We start from the raw sequence: 23,492 nt of genomic DNA, 5'->3' as shown, positions 1-23,492 counted from the left end.
ATGAATAAGAGAAAAATTGCATAGGACAGTGGCTAAAAGTGTGAACTGGGATATCCCTGATTCAAATCTCACTTTAGTCATGAACTCCATAAATACTTCTGAAACCTTCTCTCAACTTCAGCCCACCCCCATCTACAGTCTACTGAGCTTGGTAAAGTTTACTTGGGCAATTTATGTGAAGGGTTTTGCAGCATCATAACACAACCCTAGTCTTGATATAACATATTGGCCCGAATATAAGCTGCACCCAAATATAAGCCGCAGCTTTAAAATTGGAGGGGGGAGAAACCCCCCCCCCGAATATAAGCCGTTCCATTCCTCACTGCTCCTGGCTGCATACTTGGGGGGGGGGGCTGCGCTGCGTTGCCAGCGGCCTTTCCCCTTCCTGGCTCTCTCCCTTCCCTGCCTTGGGGGAGAGGATGTGGAACTATGTGCTGCTTCGCCATGCTCCTGGCCCTGTTTGCCCTGCACTCCAGGCTGCATGCCATAAGGTCGCGAATATAAGCCACACATTTAACTTTTTATGGTTGGAATTTGGGGGGAAAGTGCAGCTTATATTTAGGCCAATACAGTATAAATGGAATTTCTGTTAACAGTGGCAAAAAGATCAATCCTGTATTGATAGACAATGAAGACTTCACTCCTGCACCTCCTATTCATGAGTTCACTCTTTCTTGTGTAGACAGATTGCATTAGCAGATCTTATAATCCTCAATAAAACTGATTTGGTTTCTCAAGAAGCACTGATGAAACTGAGAACAGCTGTCAGGTAAGCAAGAATAAATTATAGGTGCTGGTGAATTTTTCTTCGACTCCTACCTGTTTCCTATCTATGCCTGGTAGCAACTAGAATTGCAGATTGCATGATTACTATGAGAGTATGGGTTAGGACTCAAGAGGAAAGTGTATGCTTTCTTGAGAGCAGTCAGCTGTATTTACTTGCTGCAAGCTTGATGTTTTGCTTGCATCAAGCAGACTAAAGTGTTAGTGTAGTAGCTGCATAATCCTTTCTTAATTCTGATGGGCTTTACATGGATCAGTGTCAGTCTTTCAAGAAGGAGAAATGAACAGTACTCAAGTTATTCTGAAATACAGGCATTTGTGGCCTTATAAAAAGAGGGGCAATGGCATGTTCTAACAGATTTGGACACAATTTAAGGAGTGTAAAATGTTGCGTGTAGTTGGGGGTGGAATAAAAAATGTTTTTTACCTATATTCTACATCCCTAACCAATAAATGAATCAAAAATAGGTATCCTTCAAAATTTGAACTTATCCAAATGTTTAGTGCAAACAAAAAGTATGCACAAAATGCATAAGTATGCACAACATACAAAACCACATTATATTAGGGAACATTATTTGCAGAAATGTCTCTGTGCAGAAGAATGCATACAAATTTTCATGCATACGTTTTAGGGGGGGGAAATGTAACAGGAGTGAACTGAACTTACGGTTGGAAAAATGAGAAATGGATTGAAAACTAAATTGACAGATGTGTCCATGCTTACCCACAGTGCGCCATGATTCTGAAGTTTGACACCATTAGGCCGAAAACCCCTCTACCCCCAGTTTTTCCTTGACTTGCCCGAGATCCTCACAAAGTGTGCAGGAGTTTGCAGGGTTTTGTTAGTGTCTTTACTTCTTGAGAACTTACGCTCCCAGCATTGAAGAGTATCAGATATAGGTAAAGATATATATGGCTGGGTACAAATGTTCTTGTCACAATCTAAATTTATGTTTCTTCTCTTTTTTCAATGATGTTAGGTCAATAAATGGAGTTGTCAAAATTTTAGAAACTAAGAGATCCAGGTAATGATAATGTAAATCAGAAATAGTTATTGCCACTTTTTCTTCCTCTTGTGATTGCTACATATTGATCTGAAATGTATATTTGATCAAGAAAGGCAACATATGGCCCATAGGCAGTACCCAGTTGGTTTTGGTTTGGTTTCCTTCTCTGACTATTCCTGTTGCCTGGAAGCTGGAGACTGTGTGCAAGAGAAGATTATTTTGTCTGTTTTGCTTTACTAAGGACCATAGCAAGGCTGGTGTAGCCTTCCAAGAGCTTTTTGTAGGCTACCCCACATTACACTATTCAAAGTAAAGGCTTGCCTACTCAGATGTTCTGTTCCAACAGTGTCCAACTGGGTCATTTGTAAATACCGTAATCTCCATATTAATTTGAATTGTCCTATCTGCAAATTAGGAGTTGGTATCAGAAATTAAAAAGTCCTACTCTAAAAGCCCCTTGGTTAGCTAGCAGCTCAGAGTTCCATAGGGAATTCATAAATCATGATCCCAAGCCCTCCATTATAAGTATGCTTAAAGAATTACATCAAAGGAAAGTAGATAAATTGAAAGAAATATGAAAAAATATTATTTCCCCCCCCTCCAATAATTTAAGTGGCTGTTATGTAGCTGTTTCGCAGTGAAAGTCTTTGTAGCCTTGCTACTTTGGATTGAAAATGTCGTCCCCACCCAAAAAGGGGCAGAGGAAAATTAATGAGGAAACCTATTGAAAGTTTACATAAACTACCTTGTTATAATCCAATGACTGAATATTTGCTGATTTTTTGTTATAATGTCAGATTTTAAAACCTAACACTGGTAGGGAAAGGAATAAAAAGCATGTAGTCCAGTAAAGATAAGGTTAAAGTTTCAAATAAATTATTTTTTGAGAGAAGAACATTCAGACCAACATAATCAGCATCCTAAATGTTGTAAAGGGTAGCTCAATGCAAAACAGGCTGAAAATTAGCAATCACTAGATACTGTCATATATATGTTTATACAGCCTTAAATAGTTTGTATTTTGTATTTTGTAAATTAGTTTTTCAAACATTCGGTAGGGTAATTTGTGTCTCATTATTATCAGTGCAACAGTCATGGGGGGAGTAAGCTTCTAAAGCTAGAAATGCTTCTAAAGCTAGTAAATTTTCTTCGTTATATCATATTAACTATCCTATTCAGTCTAGGAAGTATTTTCCTAAGCACCATAAGCAAGCATAATGGACTTTATAGCAGTGCAGGCCTCTTCCTTGTATGAATCGCACAGTATAAAGTGGAGCGAGATAATATATTTTATATATTTTCTGAGGTAGGCAATTGTTCACAAGCAATATATATATATATATATATATATATATATATATATATATATATAGCAAGGTAATCAGCTGAGTACTGCATTTCCAGACATTTAATCCTGTTAACAGAACCATTGATATAACTTATTAGGAATTCTGCCTTCAATCTGCTCCATTCTGGAGGCTTTGCCCTGTGTTAAACAGTTGCTCTATGAAGATTCTTCTCTGTAGTGATGGCCATGTTAATTTATATGGATTACCGTCCTTGCAATTCTTTTGTTCAGGTAGGAAGGAGGAAAGTGTTAAAATAGCTTCAAAAACTTTTTGAAATTCTATTAAAGGGGACTCGAAATATAAAGTACTATAGCTCACCTTTTTTAATGCACAGTTGTTCTGTGGGTATATTACCTTGCCAATATTTTACATTTTCTGTTGATCAGAGCTATGCTTCCCACAGGACACTGTATAAACAGTATTGTTAATATGGCCAATGTATATGACACTTTTCAAAAGAGTTCAGCTTCCAGAACCAGCAGAAGTTGGTAGGAGGTGCTGAGCAATTCTTAAGATCTGATAATTTCATTGTGTGTCCAAAGCAGAATATTTTCTAAGAGTGATATGTAATTGCTTGTTGAATATATTTTTTAAAAACAGAGACAGAAATATGATTTTTTGTTGTATATTTTAAAACTAAATAACAAACTTAAAGATTTTTTTTCTAGTTCTTAAACTATATTTAAACTGCTTCGTAGGAACAAGCCAGGTTAAAATCAAAGTTTAAGATCCTGGCTTGTTCTCAACCCAGCATTAAAACTGCAGTTCCCCAGGTTTTGATGTGACAGGGTACTGTGGCTAGTTTAAAACTAAAAACTTCTCTTTTACAAAAGCTCAAAAGAGGAGGAGCGGGAGCATGCAAGTCCAATGCTCACAACGGCACATTTCCTGAACTCATACAGTCCAGGAAACTATTTTCCTACCACAGGTGCCAACTTGAATAAAATATTGAGGGAGCCCAGGTAAGCCCTGCCCTATATAATCAGTTACAAGTTGCGATGCGCACACACCATTTGAATGGCAATGCCCATTAACTGGGGGGCTGGACCCCTCAAATATTTTAGGGTGGGCTCTGAAGGGACCTTGGCCCCTAGGAGTTGGTGCCTGTGTTTCCTCCTATGTCTGAACTGAGCCTTAGGAACTCAAAATATCCTTACTGTAACCGTGATATGCTTTTTTCAGCCCCTACATTCCATTCATGCTTCCTTTTTTCTATTGAATACAGATTTTGGAGCACTGCAGAGAGCAGATAGTTCAAACACAGCTGGCCACAAATGAAAGAGAATATTTGCTTATGCTGTTATCTGTGCATTACAGTGATTTCTCTTAGAAAAAGGTCTTGCTTTAAATTAAAAAGAAGTGGTCACTCCATAGGGCTCCTTTCTCTGTTTTGCAGTTGTCTTTTTAATATGACAGCCTCTCCCCACTAGATCCCAGACATTTATTGAGAGTCCCTTGACCATCAAGAGAAGCTTTTCAGGGGCTGCGGGGGTGGGGGGGCGAGAAGGAAAGTGGAAAAGCCTTTTTATAAAAGAGGCCTTCTGCTCATCCATAGGCTGCATGCAACCCATAAAACACTTCAGTAGGGGAAAAGTAAATTTATTTGTTTTTTTCTTAGAGTTGACATCTCTGATGTCTTAGATCTTCATGCTTTTGATAGTTTGTCAGGAAAAAGGTAAGATTTTATTTTACACTGTTACTTGATCAGCAGATTGCTAGCTTTTACATAAGAATTATGTATAGTTATGATTTAGAATTCAACTTGTATCACAGTCTCAGGTACACACCCAGGTTCAGAACTGCCATAATTAGTCAGTTATATCCAACTAATTGAACCTAAATTAGTCATGTCTAGTAACTCCAGTGAGTCAACTCTGAGTACAGCTAGCATTAGATACAACCCATGGTCTTTAGGTATTATTATTATTAATTGAATTTATATACCATTCTATACCCAGAGGTACCCAAGTTAGAGAAGGAGTGAGCTGAAAATGTAGTTAATTACTTAATACTGTACTGTAAACAGAAACTCACCAAAGATTAGTCAACTGCAAATATTACATTAAAATTAGTTCAGTTCAGTTCAGTTCCAGCCAAAGGCCATTATTAACAATAGTATTAATAAAAATACAGAAAATACATCCATAATCCAAAGAAAACAAAAAAAAATTACCAAGTTCCTGACCATTAAAACACAGTTTCCCTTGTACATCTCAGACAGCATCAATTCTAATATTATTTTGCCTTTAAAAAATCAAATTTCCCAACATCTTTTTTGGATGCTTTCTAGTCAGTTATGGTATATTAAAGGGACCCCTGACGATTAGGTCCAGTCATGACCGACCCTGGGGTTGCGGCACTCATCTCGCTTTATTGGCCGAGGGAGCCGGTGTACAGCTTCCGGGTCATGTGGCCAGCATGACTAAGCTGCTTCTGGCGAACCAGAGCAGTGCACGGAAACACTGTTTACCTTCCCGCTGGAGTGGTACCTATTTATCTACTTGCACTTTGATGTGCTTTCGAACTGCTAGGTTGGCAGGAGCAGGGACCGAGCAATGGGAGCTCACCCCGTTGCGGGGATCCGAACCACCGACCTTCTGATCAGCAAGTCCTAGGCTCTGTGGTTTAACCCACAGCGCCACCCACGTCCCATATGGTATATTAGAGGAGAGCATTTGCTTTTCTATAATTACCACTAGGCCTGGGCTTATCCTGATTGTTTGTTAATGGATAATCCCTTTGATTTCTGGAAAATGGATTGCTGGCAGGGTAGGAGTTTTGAGCCTCTAACCTGGGCATATTTTCCCCCAATACCTGCATACAAGTCAATATAATGAATCCTCCCTTCTTGCTTATTGGAGCATATTTGAGTATTATTAGGATAGATGACAAAGGCAGAAATCTTGTAGCTTGAGAACTTCCTGCTCCTTTCTCTCAAACTGCCTTTTCCAGACTTCCCTATCTCTAGAAAGGAGGATGGATATCTAATGTCATTGGGGTGAGGTTATTTCTACAACCTTTTAATTCAAATAACAGCTCTCTCAGCAAACATATGAATTAGAAATCCGAACTTACCCATGCATCAGGATCCTGAAAGTTTAGTTTGATACTGGCTCTTCTGGTCACAATTAGATAGGTATTTACAATGTAAACCATTTCTGAAATCCAGGAAAGCCCCTATAATGGCTTGAATTCCTGCTTGCAGTTCAGATCCTGTTTTCACTATTCTGCTGGGTTTCTTCATTGGCCATTCATGAATGATCACCTGTAGAACATCTGGGGACCTCTTTCCAGAACAAGACTTCCCCCCTCATTCACTACCTTTCCAAGTACATTTATTAATCCACCGTTCACTTCCTTTTGCTCTTGGCTGCACTGTAGAGTAGTGGAGTACCTACCTAAAGCCTTCAGGGTTTCATCGAAAAATGCCAAATTGGGACTTGAACAGATTAGATTAGGTGACCGGCCGAGATCATTTTTTTGGAAGGCAGCAAGTGGGTTATTATCACACATCCATTTGGATCTGAAGAAGTTAAGTTGAGAGTGGAAAACAACTCCATGTCTTGAACATTCATATTGGTGTAAAATCAGGTTTCTGTGTTCAAGTTCCAGTCTTGATAGAGGTCATTTTGTTTGGTTACTGAATCTGATAAGCACTTAATGAACTCAGACTTATCCCCATCTTGATGTACCTTCAAAACATCACTAACTTCAGTTTCTTTGCTGGTAGGTCTTATCTGCAGGACTACAGTCAGAATTCCTGTCTCCACTAACCCAAGTAGGGCTAGACGATATCTGGTTTTCAACATTGTGATATATCACCAGCTAAACATTGCAATATACCAATATATCATTATATCTGAAATAAGGATGATTTTCCCCACATTATGATTTTTGCCGGCGCTTGCACTTGCGATTTGCTGCCCCCTGCAGGAGGCAGGAGAGAGCTGAGCCGGCAGAGTTAATGGGCTGCAGGAATCGAGAGAAACATTGGCTGGCTTCATGGTTTTTCCCACATTGTGATTTTTGCTTAGCACACACATATATACCATGATTCACAATATATTGCCAGGTCAAAAATTATGAAATCAGTATCATGATAGGGACTTCAAACCAGTTTTGAATGATATATTGCCCAGACCTACCAACCAGTGTACTAATTATAGCATTCAAATCCCAAACTTCCTTTTCCAATGCATCAATTCTGCTAAAGATTCCTTCTGCTGTTTGTTTAGACAGGATCGCATAAAAGTTCCACAGTGAGGGAGTTTCAGGCTCTGTCGGGGTCAATTCTATTATGCCAAGATTGAGATTATGCCTAGTTTTTGTTATGGAGGAAGCTGAGGTTGCCTGGGAGCATATATATCTGCTCCTAACAAGTCTGTATCAAGTGACCAGTGAGCTAAGCTTTCATTAGAGGAATTAACCTTAACTGCTGAGCCAACTGACTTTTCAACTATTCAAGATTAAAACAAAACCATGGAGCTCAAAGACAAGCAGTCTTATTTGTCGCCATCTTCACCTGTAAGCCATTAGGACTAGGGGGTGGAGGTGTGAATTCCATTTAATTATTGAGGTCAGGCTCAAATTAGTCAGTTGCACAATCACTTTAACATGCAGTAGCCTGAAAAGCAAAGGTGGAAATTGCTGGGGGGATATTGCATTTAACTAGCAGCCTTCAGCTGGGGATAAGCTGCTGTATTCCCTGCAATGAAAGATTGACCTGGGTGGAAGAATCTGTGTCACTACAGCAGAGTTTCCATTGCTCCAGGATAATGGAACATCTGTACACAGCCAAAATGTTTGTCTTTGGTGGTATCTTGACTCTACACTTGCCAATTTACCTCTGACTGCTCATCATAATATCTTGCAAATGCTTTTTAAATGAATTTTATATTCACAATATTAGATACTTTGTATTTATTTCTTCTTAACATAAAGCTGACAGTGCTCTACTTATTTTAAGTTTGCAGCAGAAGCTGCAGCTTGAGGAAGTACCTAAACCACACCTTGATAAGGTAATTATTTTATCTTATATCCATCTATCAGCTCTACATTAAGCATGATTTGCTAGGCAAGTGTTTGTAACTATTTACACATTATTTATGTATCTATTTCATTTATAAAATGTACATAACAATGCATTTGTGTCTTTTCTTTTTCACCCCTCATAACTTGATCAGTCATCTTGGGGTACAGGGAAACGTGCTAAAGTCAGTCTAATGAATGGTAAAAAGGGAGGAAGCACATAAGAGCTTGAAAACTTAGTAGTTCTGTGCACATGTACAGGTATATTTTTACAGCATATTGCTTATTTTTAACCTGCAACATTTTAAAGACATTACTGCTAATGTATTTACAATTTTTTGTGGTTTTTTCAGTCTTAAGGCTGGATACATAGAAGAGCAAGCAAAACTCCATTTGCACAGTCCTTCTCCACACCCAGTTACAGCCCTCTGTGTGTATCAAGCTCTCCTGAGGATTGAGTGACCCTCTTTGCTTAGAACCAAATGGGATTTTTTACATTAGGAGAGTTGAAAGGAAATAATAATAATAATAATAATAATAATAATAATAATAATAATGGTAAAAGGTAAAGGGACCCCTGACCATTAAGTCCAGTCGTGACCGACTCTGTGGTTGCAGCGCTCATCTCACTTTATTGGCCAAGGGAGCCGGCGTACAGCTTCCGGGTCATGTGGCCAGCATGACTAAGCCGCTTCTGGCAAACCAGAGCAGCGCACGGAAACATTGTTTACCTTCCTGCCGGATCGGTACCTATTTATCTACTTGCACTTTGAGGTGCTTTCGAACTGCTAGGTTGGCAGGAGCAGGTGGCCAGCATGACTAAGAGGCTTCTGGCGAACCAGAGCAGCGCACGGAAACACCGTTTACCTTCCTGCCGGAGCAGTACCTATTTATCTACTTGCACTTTGATGTGCTTTCGAACTGCTAGGTTGGCAGGAGCAGGGACCGAGCAACGGGAGCTCACCCCGTCGCAGGGATTCAAACCGCTGACCTTCTGATCGGCAAGTCCTAGGCTCTGTGGTTTAACCCACAGTGCCACCCACGTCCCTAATAATAATACAATAATAATACAATAACAATAAAAATTTATATATCCCGCCCATCTGGCTGGGTTTCCCCAGCCACTCTGGGCAGCTCCCAACAGAATTTAAAGCACAATAAAATATTAAAAGCTACCCTGAACAGGGCTGCCTTCAGATGTCTTCTAAAAGTAAGGTAGTTCTTTATTTCCTTGACATCTGATGGGAGGGCGTTCCACAGGGCGGGCACCACTACCGAGAAGGTCCTCTGCCTGCTTCCCTGTAACTTGGCTTTTCGCAATGAGACAACTGCCAGAAGGCCCTTGGCACTGGACCTCAGTGTCCGGGCTGGATGATGGGGGTAGAGACACTTCATCAGGTATACCATTTATTTCAAAGGCACAATTTTATGTGGACCAAATGGTAACTAATTTATGAAAAATCTCCAATTTTAATAAGGCTGTTTAATAATATATTGTACTAGCAAATAAGTGATCAGAATTGGATTCACAACAAACATCATCATGGCAGGTGGATTTGCATTAGTACTGCAGTGTTGCCATACTGAAGTAAACACCATTGCTTGGTGCTGTATTGCATAAAGCTGTCGTGTGGTTCAGAAATGTGTGAAACGCCACTTGAAATATTTTTCAGATAACTACCTCAGAATAAACTACAAATTCAATATATGATAGGAAAGTATTGGCAGGGGATTTCAGCTGATACAAAGCACTAGGAGGATGGGGCATGTACTGATACTAACTATGCTTATGTTTAGTTACGAACTTTCAGACTTAAAGCATTCCAGGGTATTACAAAAGCGCACATGCACACACACGTTCTATATATTTTATGGCTTTATTTCATAGTTTTTGTACACTGCCATGAATATGTATTAAAACTTTTTAATTAAGGTGCATTTTGCCCTTATTAAAGAGCTGATCACAGCAAGTTTTACATTTCTATTTTCAGAGTATTGTTACATTCACATTTGAAGTGCTAGGAAGCACAACTGAAGAAGAGCTAAATGTGTTTGTTCAAGTAAGTGCTATATACTTTGCTTGTGAATTTCTCTGTCATGGATGCTTTAGTTGAGATTCTTGCATTGCAGGCGGTTGGACTAGATGACTCGGAGGTCTCTTCCAACTCTACAAGTCTATGAATCTGTTATTCATCCACTAGGCAGAGAACAGAAAAGGGAACATGCACACTCCTGTGTATCGCATTATGAATGCCTCATTATTAAAAGCCCCTTTCTGTTCATAGGATCTTCTGTGGGAGAAGAATGTAAAAGACAAGAGAGGTAACCCCATGGAAGTAATAAGACTCAAGGTTCAGTATTCAGTCCTACCAAACTTGTTTTCAGAAGTATTGTTTGTATTGTTTTTTTGTTTTTGTTTTTGCTTGGGCACAAAAAGTGAATACATGCACAGCAAACATAAGCATAAATTACCGTAGTGTGTCAATTCAGATGTATCTGTTGAATCAGTAGTATTTGAATACTGAGATTTAGCTTTGTTCTGTTGGAGCCAGCAGCATGGCACTTTCCTGCAGCTATTGGGTAACATCTGAATCTGTAAACCTTCTGGGAGAAATCTGTGATATATCACTCCTCCCTATACAGTGGTACCTCGGGTTAAGTACTTAATTTGTTCCCGAGGTCCGTACTTAACCTGAAACTGTTCTTAACCTGAAGCACCACTTTAGCTAATGGGGCCTCCTGCTGCTGCTGCCGCACCGCCGGAGCACGATTTCTTTTCTCATCCTGAAGCAAAGTTCTTAACCTGAAGCACTATTTCTGGGTTAGTGGAGTCTGTAACCTGAAGCGTATGTAACCTGAAGCGTATGTAATCCGAGGTACCACTGTATAAGCATTACCTCTAATCTAGGACAGTGGTGGTGTGGGAAGAAACCATGTTGTGGGCTCCTCCAAGGCAGCCCAGGACTTCTACTAGCACCCAGTGTTGTAGAAGAGGGGCATGCCATGATTAATCTATAGCTCAGTCGGTAGAGCATGAGGCTCTTAATCTCAGGGTTGTGGGTTTGAGCCTCATTTTGGGCAAAAGATTCCTGCACTATAGAGGGTTGGGCTAGATAACCCTCGTGGTCCCTTCCAGTTCTATAATTCTATGATTCTATACTGTTGTCCAGTAGAAGATTTGTGCGTACTTGTTACCTCCTCCCATGCCCCAGTTTCCAAGGTCTGTGCTAAATGTACAACAATAATGTTATATCATAATAGATCATATAATTTTATATAATCAAATAGTTATAGAATTATATTTTCACTTGCATCAGAAATACTTTCTGTATTTACTGTAATGAGCTTAGCCTTTTCTCAATCTTTCAAAGTAATTAGAATGAACACCAGGCAATGTTATTTTTGTGTGTGTGTTGGCTACATAATATTACCACACCTCAAATTAAATCTATAGATACTTTCCTTTTCCAGTAACTTATTTATATTCTTTCTAACCAGGGACTTGTGTCTATCAAAAACAAACCTCATCAGGTGATAGTCCAAGGTGTTCATGAGCTGTACGATCTAGAAGAAACCACTGTAAGATGGAAGGAGGAGGCTGAACGAACAAATAGATTGGTTGTGATAGGTAAGAGCAGTATATACATTTCATAGGCCTATTGTACAAAATCACTGAAGAAAGCCAAATGATTATTGTCAGAGCTACCCTAGGTCCCAGCTCACAAAGGACCAACGCTGCTTCGTTGTTAAGTATAAAAGTCTTTATTGAAGTTCAGTTTCACTTCCAGAGCCGCAGCGCGCAGCCCCACGTCTCAAGTGTCAGACCACTGATGCTCCGTCTGAGTCTCCTCCCCCTTGACACCAATTTAAGATTCTAGCCTTGCTCCACCTTCTCCGCTGCTCCTTCCTCCTCTGGGTCCGCCTGCCCGCCGGGGTTCCGCCCTTTCTAGCCTCTTCTCCCGCTGATTCCCCTGAGCCTTCTCCCTCCCTCCGGCGGGCTTTAGGAGCTTCGCTCTCCCAATCCTCTCTCCCCAGTGCTCCTGCTCCTGATTCCCTGACATCCACCCCCCCCCTCGAAGCCCCCCCTTCCCCCCTCCCCCTCTTCGGGTGTGGGTTCCGGGTGCTCCAGTCCTGTGGGTGTGAGTGCGGGATACCATTCTCCCCCCCTGGTGTGTAGCCGGTCCACTGGATCCGGCCCAACCGCAACGGGCTCGTCGACGTCGATTTCCTCTGCTTCCATCTCTCTGCTGATGTGCTCGAATCCAGGATCCTCCCCCAACACGTCCATGTCCTCCCCTCCCCCGGGTACCTCTGGTGAGACTGCTTGCAAAGGTCCCCGCAGCAGCTCCCTGCGCCACCCCACCTCCGGTTGAGTGTCACACCAATAGGAGCGGTCTGTGGCAAACCCCGAGAGATTCCCCTCCGAGGAGCTAGTGTCCGGCGTCGTCTCTTCAGCTGATGAAAAACCCTGGAACGTACTGGCTGACAGTGTGGGTGTGAAGATCCAGTCGTCGAAATACTCTGCCGGCATAGGTCTGTGTGGGAAGAGTGCATGGAACTCGTCTTTAAGATAGTGCTCCTCCACGGCACTGTTGGCACTGGCTGGGGTACCTTCCCCGGCGAGGAGGTATTCCACCCCCTCTTCCCCCCACCTCGAGTCCAAAATCTCCGTGACCTCGTTGAGTGGCGTCGCCCTCCGTGACCCCTCCCTCTTCGGAGATTCGTTAAGTGGGTCTGGCGCGTTCCCTGTCGCCTGAAACCTGTGGGGTTCCCTGTAGGGTGTGAGCACTGACCTATGAAAGACTGGGTGCATTCTGGAGCCCTCCGGGAGTGTCAACCGGAAGGCCACTGGATTGATTTGCGCCGCGACCTGGTAAGGTCCCAGCTGCTTGTGCTTGAGCTTCCTCTTAGCTAGCGTCCTGGCCGGCACTGCCTGGGCTGCTAACCAGACCCAGTCCCCCACCTGGATGTCCTCCCCGACCCTCCTGTGCTTGTCTGCCTGCATTTTGTAGGCGTGTTTCGCCAGTTCCAATTGCCTTCGGAGTTGCTCGTGGACCTCCTGTAACTCTGCTGCTAAGTGCTCTGCTCCCCTTGGCTCCCCCTCCCCCTTCGTCTCTAACCCCGGGAAAGTTCTGGGATGCCGCCCATTATTGGCGAAGAACGGTGTCACTCCTGTAGACCCATGCTTCGTGTTGTTGTAGGCAAACTCGGCCAGCGGTAGGTAGTCCACCCAGGTCGAGGGTTGTTGATTGGCGTAGCATCGCAGGTACTGCTGCATGATGGCGTTGACCCTCTCCGCTTGTCCGTTGGTCTGCGAGTGTCGTGCCGACGCTAAGTTGATCTTGACGTTCAGGATGCCCAGCAGCTTCTGCCAGAAGCTCGAGACGAATTGGCGACCCCGGTCGGACAGGATGGACCGCGGCAGGCCGTGAGCTTTGAACACGTGGTCTATGAACAGCTTGGCGGTCTGTTCCGCTGTGGCCACCTTCGCGCACGGAATAAAGTGCGCCATATTGGTGAACATGTCTACGACCACGAGCACCGCTGTTTTGCCTCGCGAGCTGGGCAGATCTGTGACAAAGTCCAGGGCCACTTTCTCCCACGGTTTGAGCGGCGTCTGTAGGGGTTCTAGTAGACCCGCCGGCTTCCTGTGTACTGGCTTGGCCCATTGGCAGGTGTCACACCTGGAGACGTAATCCGCGACTTCTCCCCTCACCTTGGGCCACCAAAAGTCTCTGGTTACTAATTCCGCCAATTCCGCCGTCTTGTCCTTGCCGAAGTGCCCAGCGCTGGGCGCGTCGTGTAGCTGCTGCAAGACTTTCGCGCGGAGGTCGTCTCCGGGCACGTAGAGAGCCCCTCTGCGGATGAGCAGTCCGTCTCTTATCTGGAACTCGTCGTCCTTCGCTGTGCCTTTTCGCACCTCCTCCATCTTGGATTGTGCGAACGAATCCGTCTGCAGCGCTCGACGCACCGCGTCCAGGTCCACGGCAGCTGAAGCGCACGCCCACGCTTTCGGTGCGAAAATGTGCTTGGCCGCCACCGGCGCCGCTTCCTCGAGATACTGCGGCTTCCTGGATAGTGCATCCGCCATGACGTTGTTGTCTCCCGGGATGTATTCTATCCGGAAATCGAAATCCGCAAAGAACTCCGCCCAGTGAATGTTTCTCTGGTTCAGGAACCGCGCCGTGCGCCAGTACTCCAGGTTCTTATGGTCCGTGCGGACTTGCACTGTGTGTCTGGCTCCGACGAGGAAGTGCCACCACGCCTTGAAAGCTGCATGAATGGCCAGCAACTCCCTGTCCCAGATGGTGTAGTTCTGTTCCGCCTTGCTGAGTTTCCTGGAGTAGAATGCGCACGGCCTCCATTCCCCTTGCGGATCTTGCTGCAACAGGACGGCCCCCACCGCTCTGTCCGAGGCGTCCGTCTCAACCCTCATTGGTCTGCTGGGGTTTACATGTAGCACCTGTTCTTCGGACGCGAAGAGACGCTTGAGTCTCCGAAAGGACTGCTCCGCCTGGTCCGTCCAGGTGAACTTCTTCTTCTTGGAGCTGAGGGTGTCCGTGATGGCCGCCGTCTCCTTCGCGAACCCTTTGATGAACTTGCGATAAAAGTTGGCGAAGCCGACGAACTTCTGGACCTCCTTCCGATTGCGCGGGCTCTTCCAGTCCAACACCGCGCGGACCTTGGTGCTGTCCATGGCGAGTCCCTTGTCGGACAGCTTGTAGCCCAGGAAATCCACCTCCGTCATTTCGAACTGGCACTTCTCTAATTTGGCGTAAAGTCTGTGCTCCCGTAGCCTCTGCAGGACCTCCTTGACGTCCCTCTCGTGAGCCTCCTGCGATTCCGAGAAGACCAGGATGTCGTCCAGGAAGCAAACGCACTTCTTGTAGAGGAGTCCCGCTAACACGTGATGCATGAAAGCTTGGAAGGTATGGGAGCCATTTTGCAGACCAAAAGGCATTACGCGATATTCATAGGTGCCTAAAGGTGTAAACATGGCTGTCTTCCACTCATCCCCTTCCCGCATGCGTATAAGGTTGTACGCCCCTCGTAGATCCAACTTGGTGAAGATCCGTCCCTTCCTCACCGTCGCGAGCAGGTCGTCGATCTTGGGCATGGGGAATGCTGCGGGCTTTGTTTTGGAATTTATGATCCTATAATCAACTATGAGCCTGCGTTGGGGCGTGTCCTTCTTCACGAAAAACACGGGACTGCCCCCCACTGCTTTAGATTCTTGGATGAACCCCCGCTTCAAGTTGTGATCTATGAACTCCTTGAGTTCTTGCAGTTCGTCTTCAGACATGGAATACAGTTTCCCAGTCGGCAGCGTCGCTCCCGGCAGGAGGTCAATCTTGCAGTCGTAAGGCCTGTGGGGAGGCAGGTTATCCGCTTCCCTCTCGCAGAAGACCTCCAAAAACTCCTTGTACTTGTTGGGTACCGCTTGCACCATGCCTAGGTGTAACTGCGGTTCATCCTCTTGCCCCTCCTCCTCCTGGCGGGTCTGGATGCAGTGTTCTGCGCAGTAGGAGGAGCAGAAGGTCAATTGCCGCTGGTACCATGCTAATGCCGGGCTGTGCCTATCCAGCCAACTCATACCCAACACTATGGGCGTGTCTGACAGGTGGGTGACGTTGAAGCTGATGACTTCGCGATGGTTTCCAATTTGCATCACCATAGGCGGTGTTTGCTGTACCACCTCTCCTCCCAGTAGATTCCTGCCATCGACCGTGACAACGTTTAGGGGCATCGTGGCTGGCATGAGTGCTATGCGATGTTGCTTGATAAAGTCCACTCCTATAAAGTCTGCGTTGCTCCCAGAGTCAATGGTTATTGGTACTTGCATGGTGTGCCCATTGGGCAACTGGAGCGATGCGGTGAGTTGCACCACTGGTTTGGGTGGGAGGGGGTCTGTGGGCTGTAAAATCTCTGGGGACTGCTTCACTGACTTGCCTGGTTGGGCCCCAGTGGCTCTGTTTCCAACCAGACGTTTTCTTCCCCCTGCAGCTGTTTCGGCTGCTGACTTGTTCCCTTTACTGTTGCTGAGGCTGCAGTGTGCTTCTGGAGCCTCTGGGGACACTCTTTGGCCATGTGCTGAGCACTGTCGCAGATGTAGCACTTCCTGGTCCCTCTAGGAGCCTTCGCCTTGACTGCTCCCGGTGTTTGGGCTCTGCTGGCAGTCTGAGCCCTGGCACCACCAATCTCCATCGGCTCTTCTCCCCTTCCCAAAGGAGGCATGGACAGCGCCCGCCCCGCCTCTCTGGGAAAGAAAGGGGTTGTCCTGGCTGGGCTGCTTGCCTTACGTCCTTCCTCCCTGCTCCAAGGGCGTCCTTCCAGGCGCACACCAATCACCAACGCTCTTTGGGCAACTTCTTGGGTACTTTGCGGTCGTTCCCCTCTTGCCAGCTCATCTTTCACCTCTCCACTTAGCCCCTCCCAGAACAGGTCTCTGACAGCAATAGAGTCCTTCTCCCAGCCCAGCACGTTCAATAAGGCAAAAAAGCGTGAGTGATATTGCCTCACCGTCGCTTTCCCTTGCTGTAGTCCATGCATTTCCCTCCGAGCAACATCTACATCTACCGTAGATTTAAAGCAAGCGTCCATAGCTTTGATAAATGCATCAGAATCTTTGAGGGCGGGGTCTTCTTCGCGCCACAAATTCCGCAGCCACGCTTTTGCTTCCCCATGCAAATGAGTGATTATGAAGCCCACTTTCTCTTCCTCATCTCTAAAGTCCTTCCGAAGCAAATTGAGCGCGTAAACCATGTCAGCTCTGAAGTTAGGGTATTGCTGCAGGTTCCCATCGAAGTGGGCTACTAGGCTGCCCCCCCTCTTCCCGAGGCCAACTCCCTCCGGTTTGGGTCCTGGCAGCCCCTCTTTCCCCCAACGGTCCCACCTGGCCTGCAGATCCCGGCAGAGCGCTACTGCTTCTTCTTCTCTTTTCCTGGATGCTGCTACTTCTGCGTAAAGCGTCGTGACTGCTTCTTGCAGTTCTTTCACATGGCTCTCAGTAGTCATCTTTGCCTATCTTCGTGAGCTCGCAAAACACCAAGTCTTGCCCCCTCGCTGCACCAACTCACGCTGCGAGGTTTTTATAAGGGACGGAGCATACTGTCAGAGCTACCCTAGGTCCCAGCTCACAAAGGACCAACGCTGCTTCGTTGTTAAGTACAAAAGTCTTTATTGAAGTTCAGTTTCACTTCCAGAGCCGCAGCGCGCAGCTCCACGTCTAAAGTGTCAGACTGCTGATGCTCCGTCTGAGTCTCCTCCCCCTTGACACCAATTTAAGATTCTAGCCTTGCTCCACCTTCTCCGCTGCTCCTTCCTCCTCTGGGTCCGCCTGCCCACCGGGGTTCCGCCCTTTCTAGCCTCTTCTCCCGCTGATTCCCCTGAGCCTTCTCCCTCCCTCCGGCGGGCTTTAGGAGCTGGTTCCCCATCCGGGTCTCCTGCTGTTCTGCGCGCCTGCACATTTGAACTTGGCGCGCGCGCCCAGCCAGCAGCTTTCCTTCTGACCGTTCCACTGCTGCTGTCACTGCTTCCCCCTTCGGGGGGGCTAGCTGCAACTGACCTCCCCTCCGTTGGAGGCGTGGTCAGCCCTGACTCCCTCTCTGGAGGAGACACTGCCCCTGACACATGTGACTCCTCCCCCCCACTACGCTCTGGTGGGGAAACTGGTCCCGATCCTCCACTGCTGCTTTGGGGTTCCCCTCTGGCTCCTTGTTTCTGGTGCGTCCCCCCTGGGACCCCCCTTGCCCTGACCATCGGCGCCCCCTTCTGGGAATCTTCTGATTCGCTGGAGAAGCTCATGGAATCTCTCGGGCCACTGTCATACTCCCCTACGCTGCCCTCGGATTCTTCCCCTTCGCTCTCCCAATCCTCTCTCCCCAGTGCTCCTGCTCCTGATTCCCTGACAATTATACAAAAACATAAAGATAATTCATAAAACTGTTCTTGATACAGTACTGTGCAAGCTCTACTAAAAAACTGAGATAATGTCAAGTTTCTATCAAGCTGTTATGGTCTTTTCGGTAGTGCTGTTTGTTTCTTCTTGGCATGCCTATTTTTCTCTCTGTGGCCCAAGCTACAAAAGAGTGTTTTAAAATGTGGGGTGTCTTCCAATGACATATAAAGCAGGCTGTGGGGAAGAGCTATTTAAAAGAGCAAAAAGAACACATGAACAGGGAATGACAAGTTCTCTACCTATTTGTAGTTTATCTCTGCACACCGTTATTTCCTTCAGTGTGGTTCTAAAACTAGAAATAAGCTTCAGTAGAAAAATGCACCTAGAGGGAAGTGAATAATGTGTTGGCGGGGATCATGGTTTAGCACTCCTGTGAGGACTCTCCTGTGTGAGTGTCTGAGGGCCCTGCTCTTGCCGCTTACCACCTACCTGGCCCAGGGCGAGGCCTGAAGCCTCACAGGGACTGCTGCGCTCTGCTGCCCAGGAGGACTCTCCTGTGTGAGTGTCTGAGGGCCCTGCTCTTGCCGCTTACCACCTACCTGGCCCAGGGCGGGGCCTGAAGCCTCACAGGGACTGCTGCGCTCTGCTGCCCATGAGGACTCTCCTGTGTGAGTGTCTGGGGGCCCTGCTCCTTCCTGCCACTTACCACCTGGCCCAGGGCAGGGCCTGACGGGCCTCACTAGGACAGTTGCTGTTACTGCTGGAGGGGTGCAGAGTGCTTTTTAAATGTTTTAAAAAAATTCTTTTGAATTTTTTATATGTGGGGCAGGTGGGGGTGGGATGGATGTTTATTGGGCCTGGGAATTTGTTTGATTTTACGTTTTTGTAATTTTTACTGTTTTTTGTTGTATTGTTTTATTGGTTTTTTGTTTTTTTTTTAAGGTGTTATTTTGTTCTTAAGGGGAGGGGTCAGGGCTGCCGGGGAGTAGGTCCCAGCCAACAAAATGGCTGGGGCATGTTCCACAGGGGGGGATGCACTGGGACAACCGATCTCAGTGATCATGGGTAGGAAGAGGAGTTACGCTAAGACCAGACCATGTCATTACAGAGGAGGCAGGTTTAGTCGTTGTCTGAGGACTATCCCTGCCTCTGGGTCTGGTCCTGACCGGCTGGATACTAGAATCAGCAAGGGATACCTACATGACCTGAAGGTGCTGCTGTGCAATGCCAGGTCAATGATTCATAAGACCACTGCCATCCATGACTTGATCATGGATGGAGGACTTGACCTGGCATGTGTAAAAGAGACTTGGTTGGATGAAGCAGATGGGCCTGTCCTTGCCGCCGCTTGTCCACCAGGTTTCTCTTACGCACAGCAACCCAGGTCATGTGGGCGGGGAGGGGGGGTTGCAGTGATTTTTAGGAAGTCATTAGTTTGCAACAGGCGTCCTATTGGGAAGACCCAGTTTTCCGAGTGCATGTTCTGGAAGTTGGGCAATAGGGGCAGTACAGGATTCCTTTTGGTGTACCGACCTCCCCGCTGCACCAAGGATTCCCTGCCCGAGCTGCTTCAGGTTGTGGCGGATGTTCTCCTGGAGACACCTAGCTTGGTTGTCCTAGGGGATTTTAACATCCATGCCGACACGACCTTACAAGGGGCCGCTCGGGACTTCGTGGAAAGCATGGCCTCCATGGGGCTGTCCCTGAATAAGTCTGGCCCAACCCATAGCCGCGGACATGCCTTGGACCTGGTGTTTACCTCTATGGATGTTGGTGATCTGACACTAAGTAAAAGCGAAACGAAAGAAGTGCCATGGTCAGATCACTTCCTGGTGCAACTGGACTTCTCTGCGACCCATCCCCTCTGTAGGGAGGTGGGACCGATTCGGATGGTCCGCCCCCGCCACTTAATGGATCCAAATGGTTTCCAGAGAGTGGTAGGGCATGCTTTATCCCATGTTGATGGCCTTTCAGCCGATTCCCTGGTGGCCCGCTGGAATGTGGAGTTAACCAGGGCTATTGACTGTTTGGCTCCGAAGCGCCCTCTCCGATTGCATGGAGCCCGGAGAGCCCTGTGGTTTTCCACGGATCTGAGGGCAATGAAACAATCATTGAGACGGCTAGAGCGCCGGTGGCGGATAACTCATTCCGAATCTGACCGGACACAGGTTAGAGCTCAACGTCGAGCCTACCAAGTGGCGATAGCGACGGCGAAGAAGACTTTCTTTGCCGCCTCTATTGCATCTGCAGAAAACAGCAGCAGGAGACTTTTTCAGGTGGTTCACAATTTAGCGGAACCACCTGCGACATCGGGGCCCAGTACGGGCCACATCAACTCCTGCAATGATTTTGCAAAGTTTTTTGCAGATAAAATTGCTCAGATTCGGGAAGAAGTAGACTCCACCGTGGGAGCAGGGCCAGGGCGGGAGAGTGCTAGAGTCCTGTCTAGTCAAGTTGCGTGGGATCAATTCCAATCTGTTACCTCCGAGGATGTGGACCGGCTGCTTGGACAAGTGAAGCCAACCACCTGTCTCCTGGATCCTTGCCCATCCTGGCTTATAAAAGCTAGCCGGGAAGGACTGGGCGATGGGCTTTGTGGGGTGGTGAATGCTTCCCTCCGTGAGGGAGCCTTCCCAGACCTGCTGAAAGAGGCGGTTATTAAACCGCTTCTTAAAAAACCATCTTTAGATGCGGCCACGATGGCCAATTATCGCCCAGTCTCAAATCTTCCATTCTTGGGCAAGGTGATTGCGCGAGTGGTTGCTGAACAACTCCAGGCACGCCTGGAAGAAGCGGACCATTTGGATCCCTTCCAGTCGGGATTCAGGCCTCATCATGGGACTGAAACTGCCTTGGTCGCACTGGTTGATGATCTCCGGCGGGCTAGGGACAAAGGTGAGAGCAGTTTCCTAGTTCTGCTGGATCTCTCAGCGGCGTTTGATACCATCGACCATAACATCCTTCTGGACTGTCTTGAGGGGCTGGGAGCTGGGGGCACTGTCATACAGTGGTTCCGCTCCTTCCTCCTGGGCTGTGTTCAGAAAGTGGTGGTGGGGGATGAGTGTTCAGACCCCTGGGCTCTCACTTGTGGGGTGCCTCCCCCATGCTTTTCAACTTTTACATGCAGCCACTGGGAGAGATCATCAGGAGGTTTGGGCTGGGTGTTCATCAGTATGCGGATGATACCCAGCTCTACCTCTCTTTTAAATCAGAACCAGTGAAGGCGGTGAAGGTCCTGTGTGAGTGTCTGGAGGCGGTTGGAGGATGGATGGCGGCTAACAGATTGAGGTTGAATCCTGACAAGACAGAAGTACTGTTTTTGGGGGACAGGAGGCGGGCAGGTGTGGAGGATTCCCTGGTCCTGAATGGGGTAACTGTGCCCCCAAAGGACCAGGTGCGCAGCCTGGGAGTCATTTTGGACTCACAGCTGTCCATGGAGGCACAGGTCAAATCTGTATCCAGGGCAGCTGTTTACCAGCTCCATCTGGTACGTAGGCTGAGACTCTATCTGCCTGCAGACTGTCTCGCCAGAGTGGTGCATGCTCTGGTTATCTCCCGCTTGGACTACTGCAATGCGCTCTACGTGGGGCTATCTTTGAAGGTGACCCGGAAACTACAACTAATCCAGAATGCGGCAGCTAGACTGGTGACTGGGAGCGGCCGCCGAGACCATATAACACCGGTCTTGAAAGACCTACATTGGCTCCCATTACGTTTCCGAGCACAATTCAAAGTGTTGGTGCTGACCTTTAAAGCCCTAAACGGCCTCGGTCCAGTATACCTGAAGGAGCGTCTCCACCCCCATCGTTCTGCCCGGACGCTGAGGTCCAGCGCCGAGAGCCTTCTGGTGGTTCCCTCATTGCGAGAAGCAAAGCTATAGGGAACCAGGCAGAGGGCCTTCTCGGTAGTGGCGCCCGCCCTGTGGAACGCCCTCCCATCAGATGTCAAAGCGATAAACAACTACCTGACATTCAGAAGACATCTGAAGGCAGCCCTGTTCAGGGAAGTTTTTAATATGTGACATTTTAGTGTATCTTTCATCTTTGTTGGAAGCCGCCCAGAGTGGCTGGGGAAACCCAGCCAGATGGGCGGGGTACAAATAATAAATTATTATTATTATTATTGTTGTTGTTGTTGTTGTTATTATTATTATAGCACTCCTCAGCTTATAAGTTATCTGGACAGTTTTGTATCTAAAGACTTGGATCTGTCGTTATCCACAAGTAAGTTTTTATCATGGACCTCAGTCAGTAGCAATTGGTTCACAGCAGAGTAGCTTCACTGATTTTTTAGGCAGACTTCTTCCTTTTGAACTCCGGTAACTCCGGATGCCAGGGTTTCTCTCACCTGGGTGGAGGCAGTGCAAACAAGCTTGGGGTGAACATCTATCTTGCCCTGTCAGAGTGTTGAAGAAATACAACCTGTGCCATTGATGATTGTGCCTGAGTCTATAGCTGAGGCAGATCCAAGGAACACACTGGCCAGAAAAATAACAAAGCATCATGCCGTAGCTACTTTTGCACCATTTGCTGTTCGTTTAACTACCTGCTTTCCTTCCCCCAATAGCTGCTCAACTACAAGCAGGGAGATTAGGTAACAAAATGAACTTTCCCAATATGAATGAAGGGTTAGGAAATATGAGAGGTTTCATCCCCCTATTTTATATGTTCAGCTATTTGCAATAATATCCTTGTATTGAGGTGGGAAAGAAATTTTTTGCAGCAGGTTAGACAAGATAATGGGGCTATGCTGCTCTCTTGCTGGGACACTTGCCCTGTATCCCTATATCTGTCGTTTGAGTGGAACTTGGCTGTAATAAGTGTACTAAGTGCTTTCTTTCTTTCAATAGTGTAGATTATTGCTTATTTAATAATGCAAAATATTGATTAATTTTTTTTTCTTTTTTGTGTTGTCCTCTCTATAGGTAGAAACTTGGATAGAGATATCCTTAAAGATGCCTTTATAGCTACTGTGACTAAGAGAGGAGGAAATGGTTAATGTCATCTTCTGAAGAAAGTACCTTTCAACAATTCATTTCTATAATGAATGAGCCAGAGTCCTGGAGCTGTTTTCAGCTTTTGCACTGCTGTTAAAATTTGATTCTTCTACAGTTTAGCAGATTTAATTTTATTAAATTTCATTAAATTAATTTTGTAAACTGGTTCTTCACAGACATTGGAATGTATACTTAAATAATGGAGCACAGTCGAACCTTGGTTGTTGCACTTAATCCATTCCGGGAGTCTGTTTGACTCCTGAAACGGTTCAGAAACCTGCACTCAATCGGAAGCCGCGTTGGACGTTTGGCTTCTGAAAAATGTTTGCAAACCGCAACACTCATTTATGGGTTTGCGGCATTCGGGAGCCAAAACATCCAAGTACCAAGGCGTTTGAGAACCCAGGTACATCTGTAGTTATTGTTTG

The 23,492-nt window shown here is 46.3% G+C and overlaps 1 protein-coding gene across 9 annotated transcripts in view; it reads left to right on the top strand.

Annotated features, from left to right (window-relative positions):
• LOC310744953 (zinc-regulated GTPase metalloprotein activator 1A-like) overlaps window positions 1–23,217 on the top strand; it is a 37,591-nt gene extending 14,374 nt beyond the window's left edge. For 2 of the 9 annotated variants that reach the window (XR_014539815.1, XR_014539816.1), the window contains exons 9-16: window positions 683–769; window positions 1,767–1,811; window positions 4,761–4,817; window positions 8,109–8,160; window positions 10,162–10,230; window positions 10,456–10,492; window positions 11,669–11,798; window positions 22,993–23,217. Coding sequence is in view for 7 of the 9 variants with exons in the window: in XM_083577069.1 (XP_083433195.1) it covers window positions 683–769; window positions 1,767–1,811; window positions 4,761–4,817; window positions 8,109–8,160; window positions 10,162–10,230; window positions 10,456–10,521; window positions 11,669–11,798; window positions 22,993–23,066 (580 nt within the window). In the remaining 2 variants the exon portion in view is untranslated. Of the gene's footprint in view, window positions 1–682; window positions 770–1,766; window positions 1,812–4,760; window positions 4,818–8,108; window positions 8,161–10,161; window positions 10,231–10,455; window positions 10,522–11,668; window positions 11,799–22,992 lie in introns of all 9 variants that reach the window. The other 7 variants (XM_083577069.1, XM_083577075.1, XM_083577073.1 and 4 more) reach the window with 5 other exon arrangements.
• The last annotated feature ends 275 nt before the right edge of the window (window positions 23,218–23,492 follow it).

This window comes from Podarcis filfolensis (assembly GCF_964270895.1).
Source record: "Podarcis filfolensis genome assembly, chromosome: 11".
NCBI lineage: Eukaryota > Metazoa > Chordata > Lepidosauria > Squamata > Lacertidae > Podarcis > Podarcis filfolensis.
The sequence above is the reverse complement of the archived record's forward strand: the minus strand, read 5'-3'. Positions and strand labels throughout refer to the sequence as shown.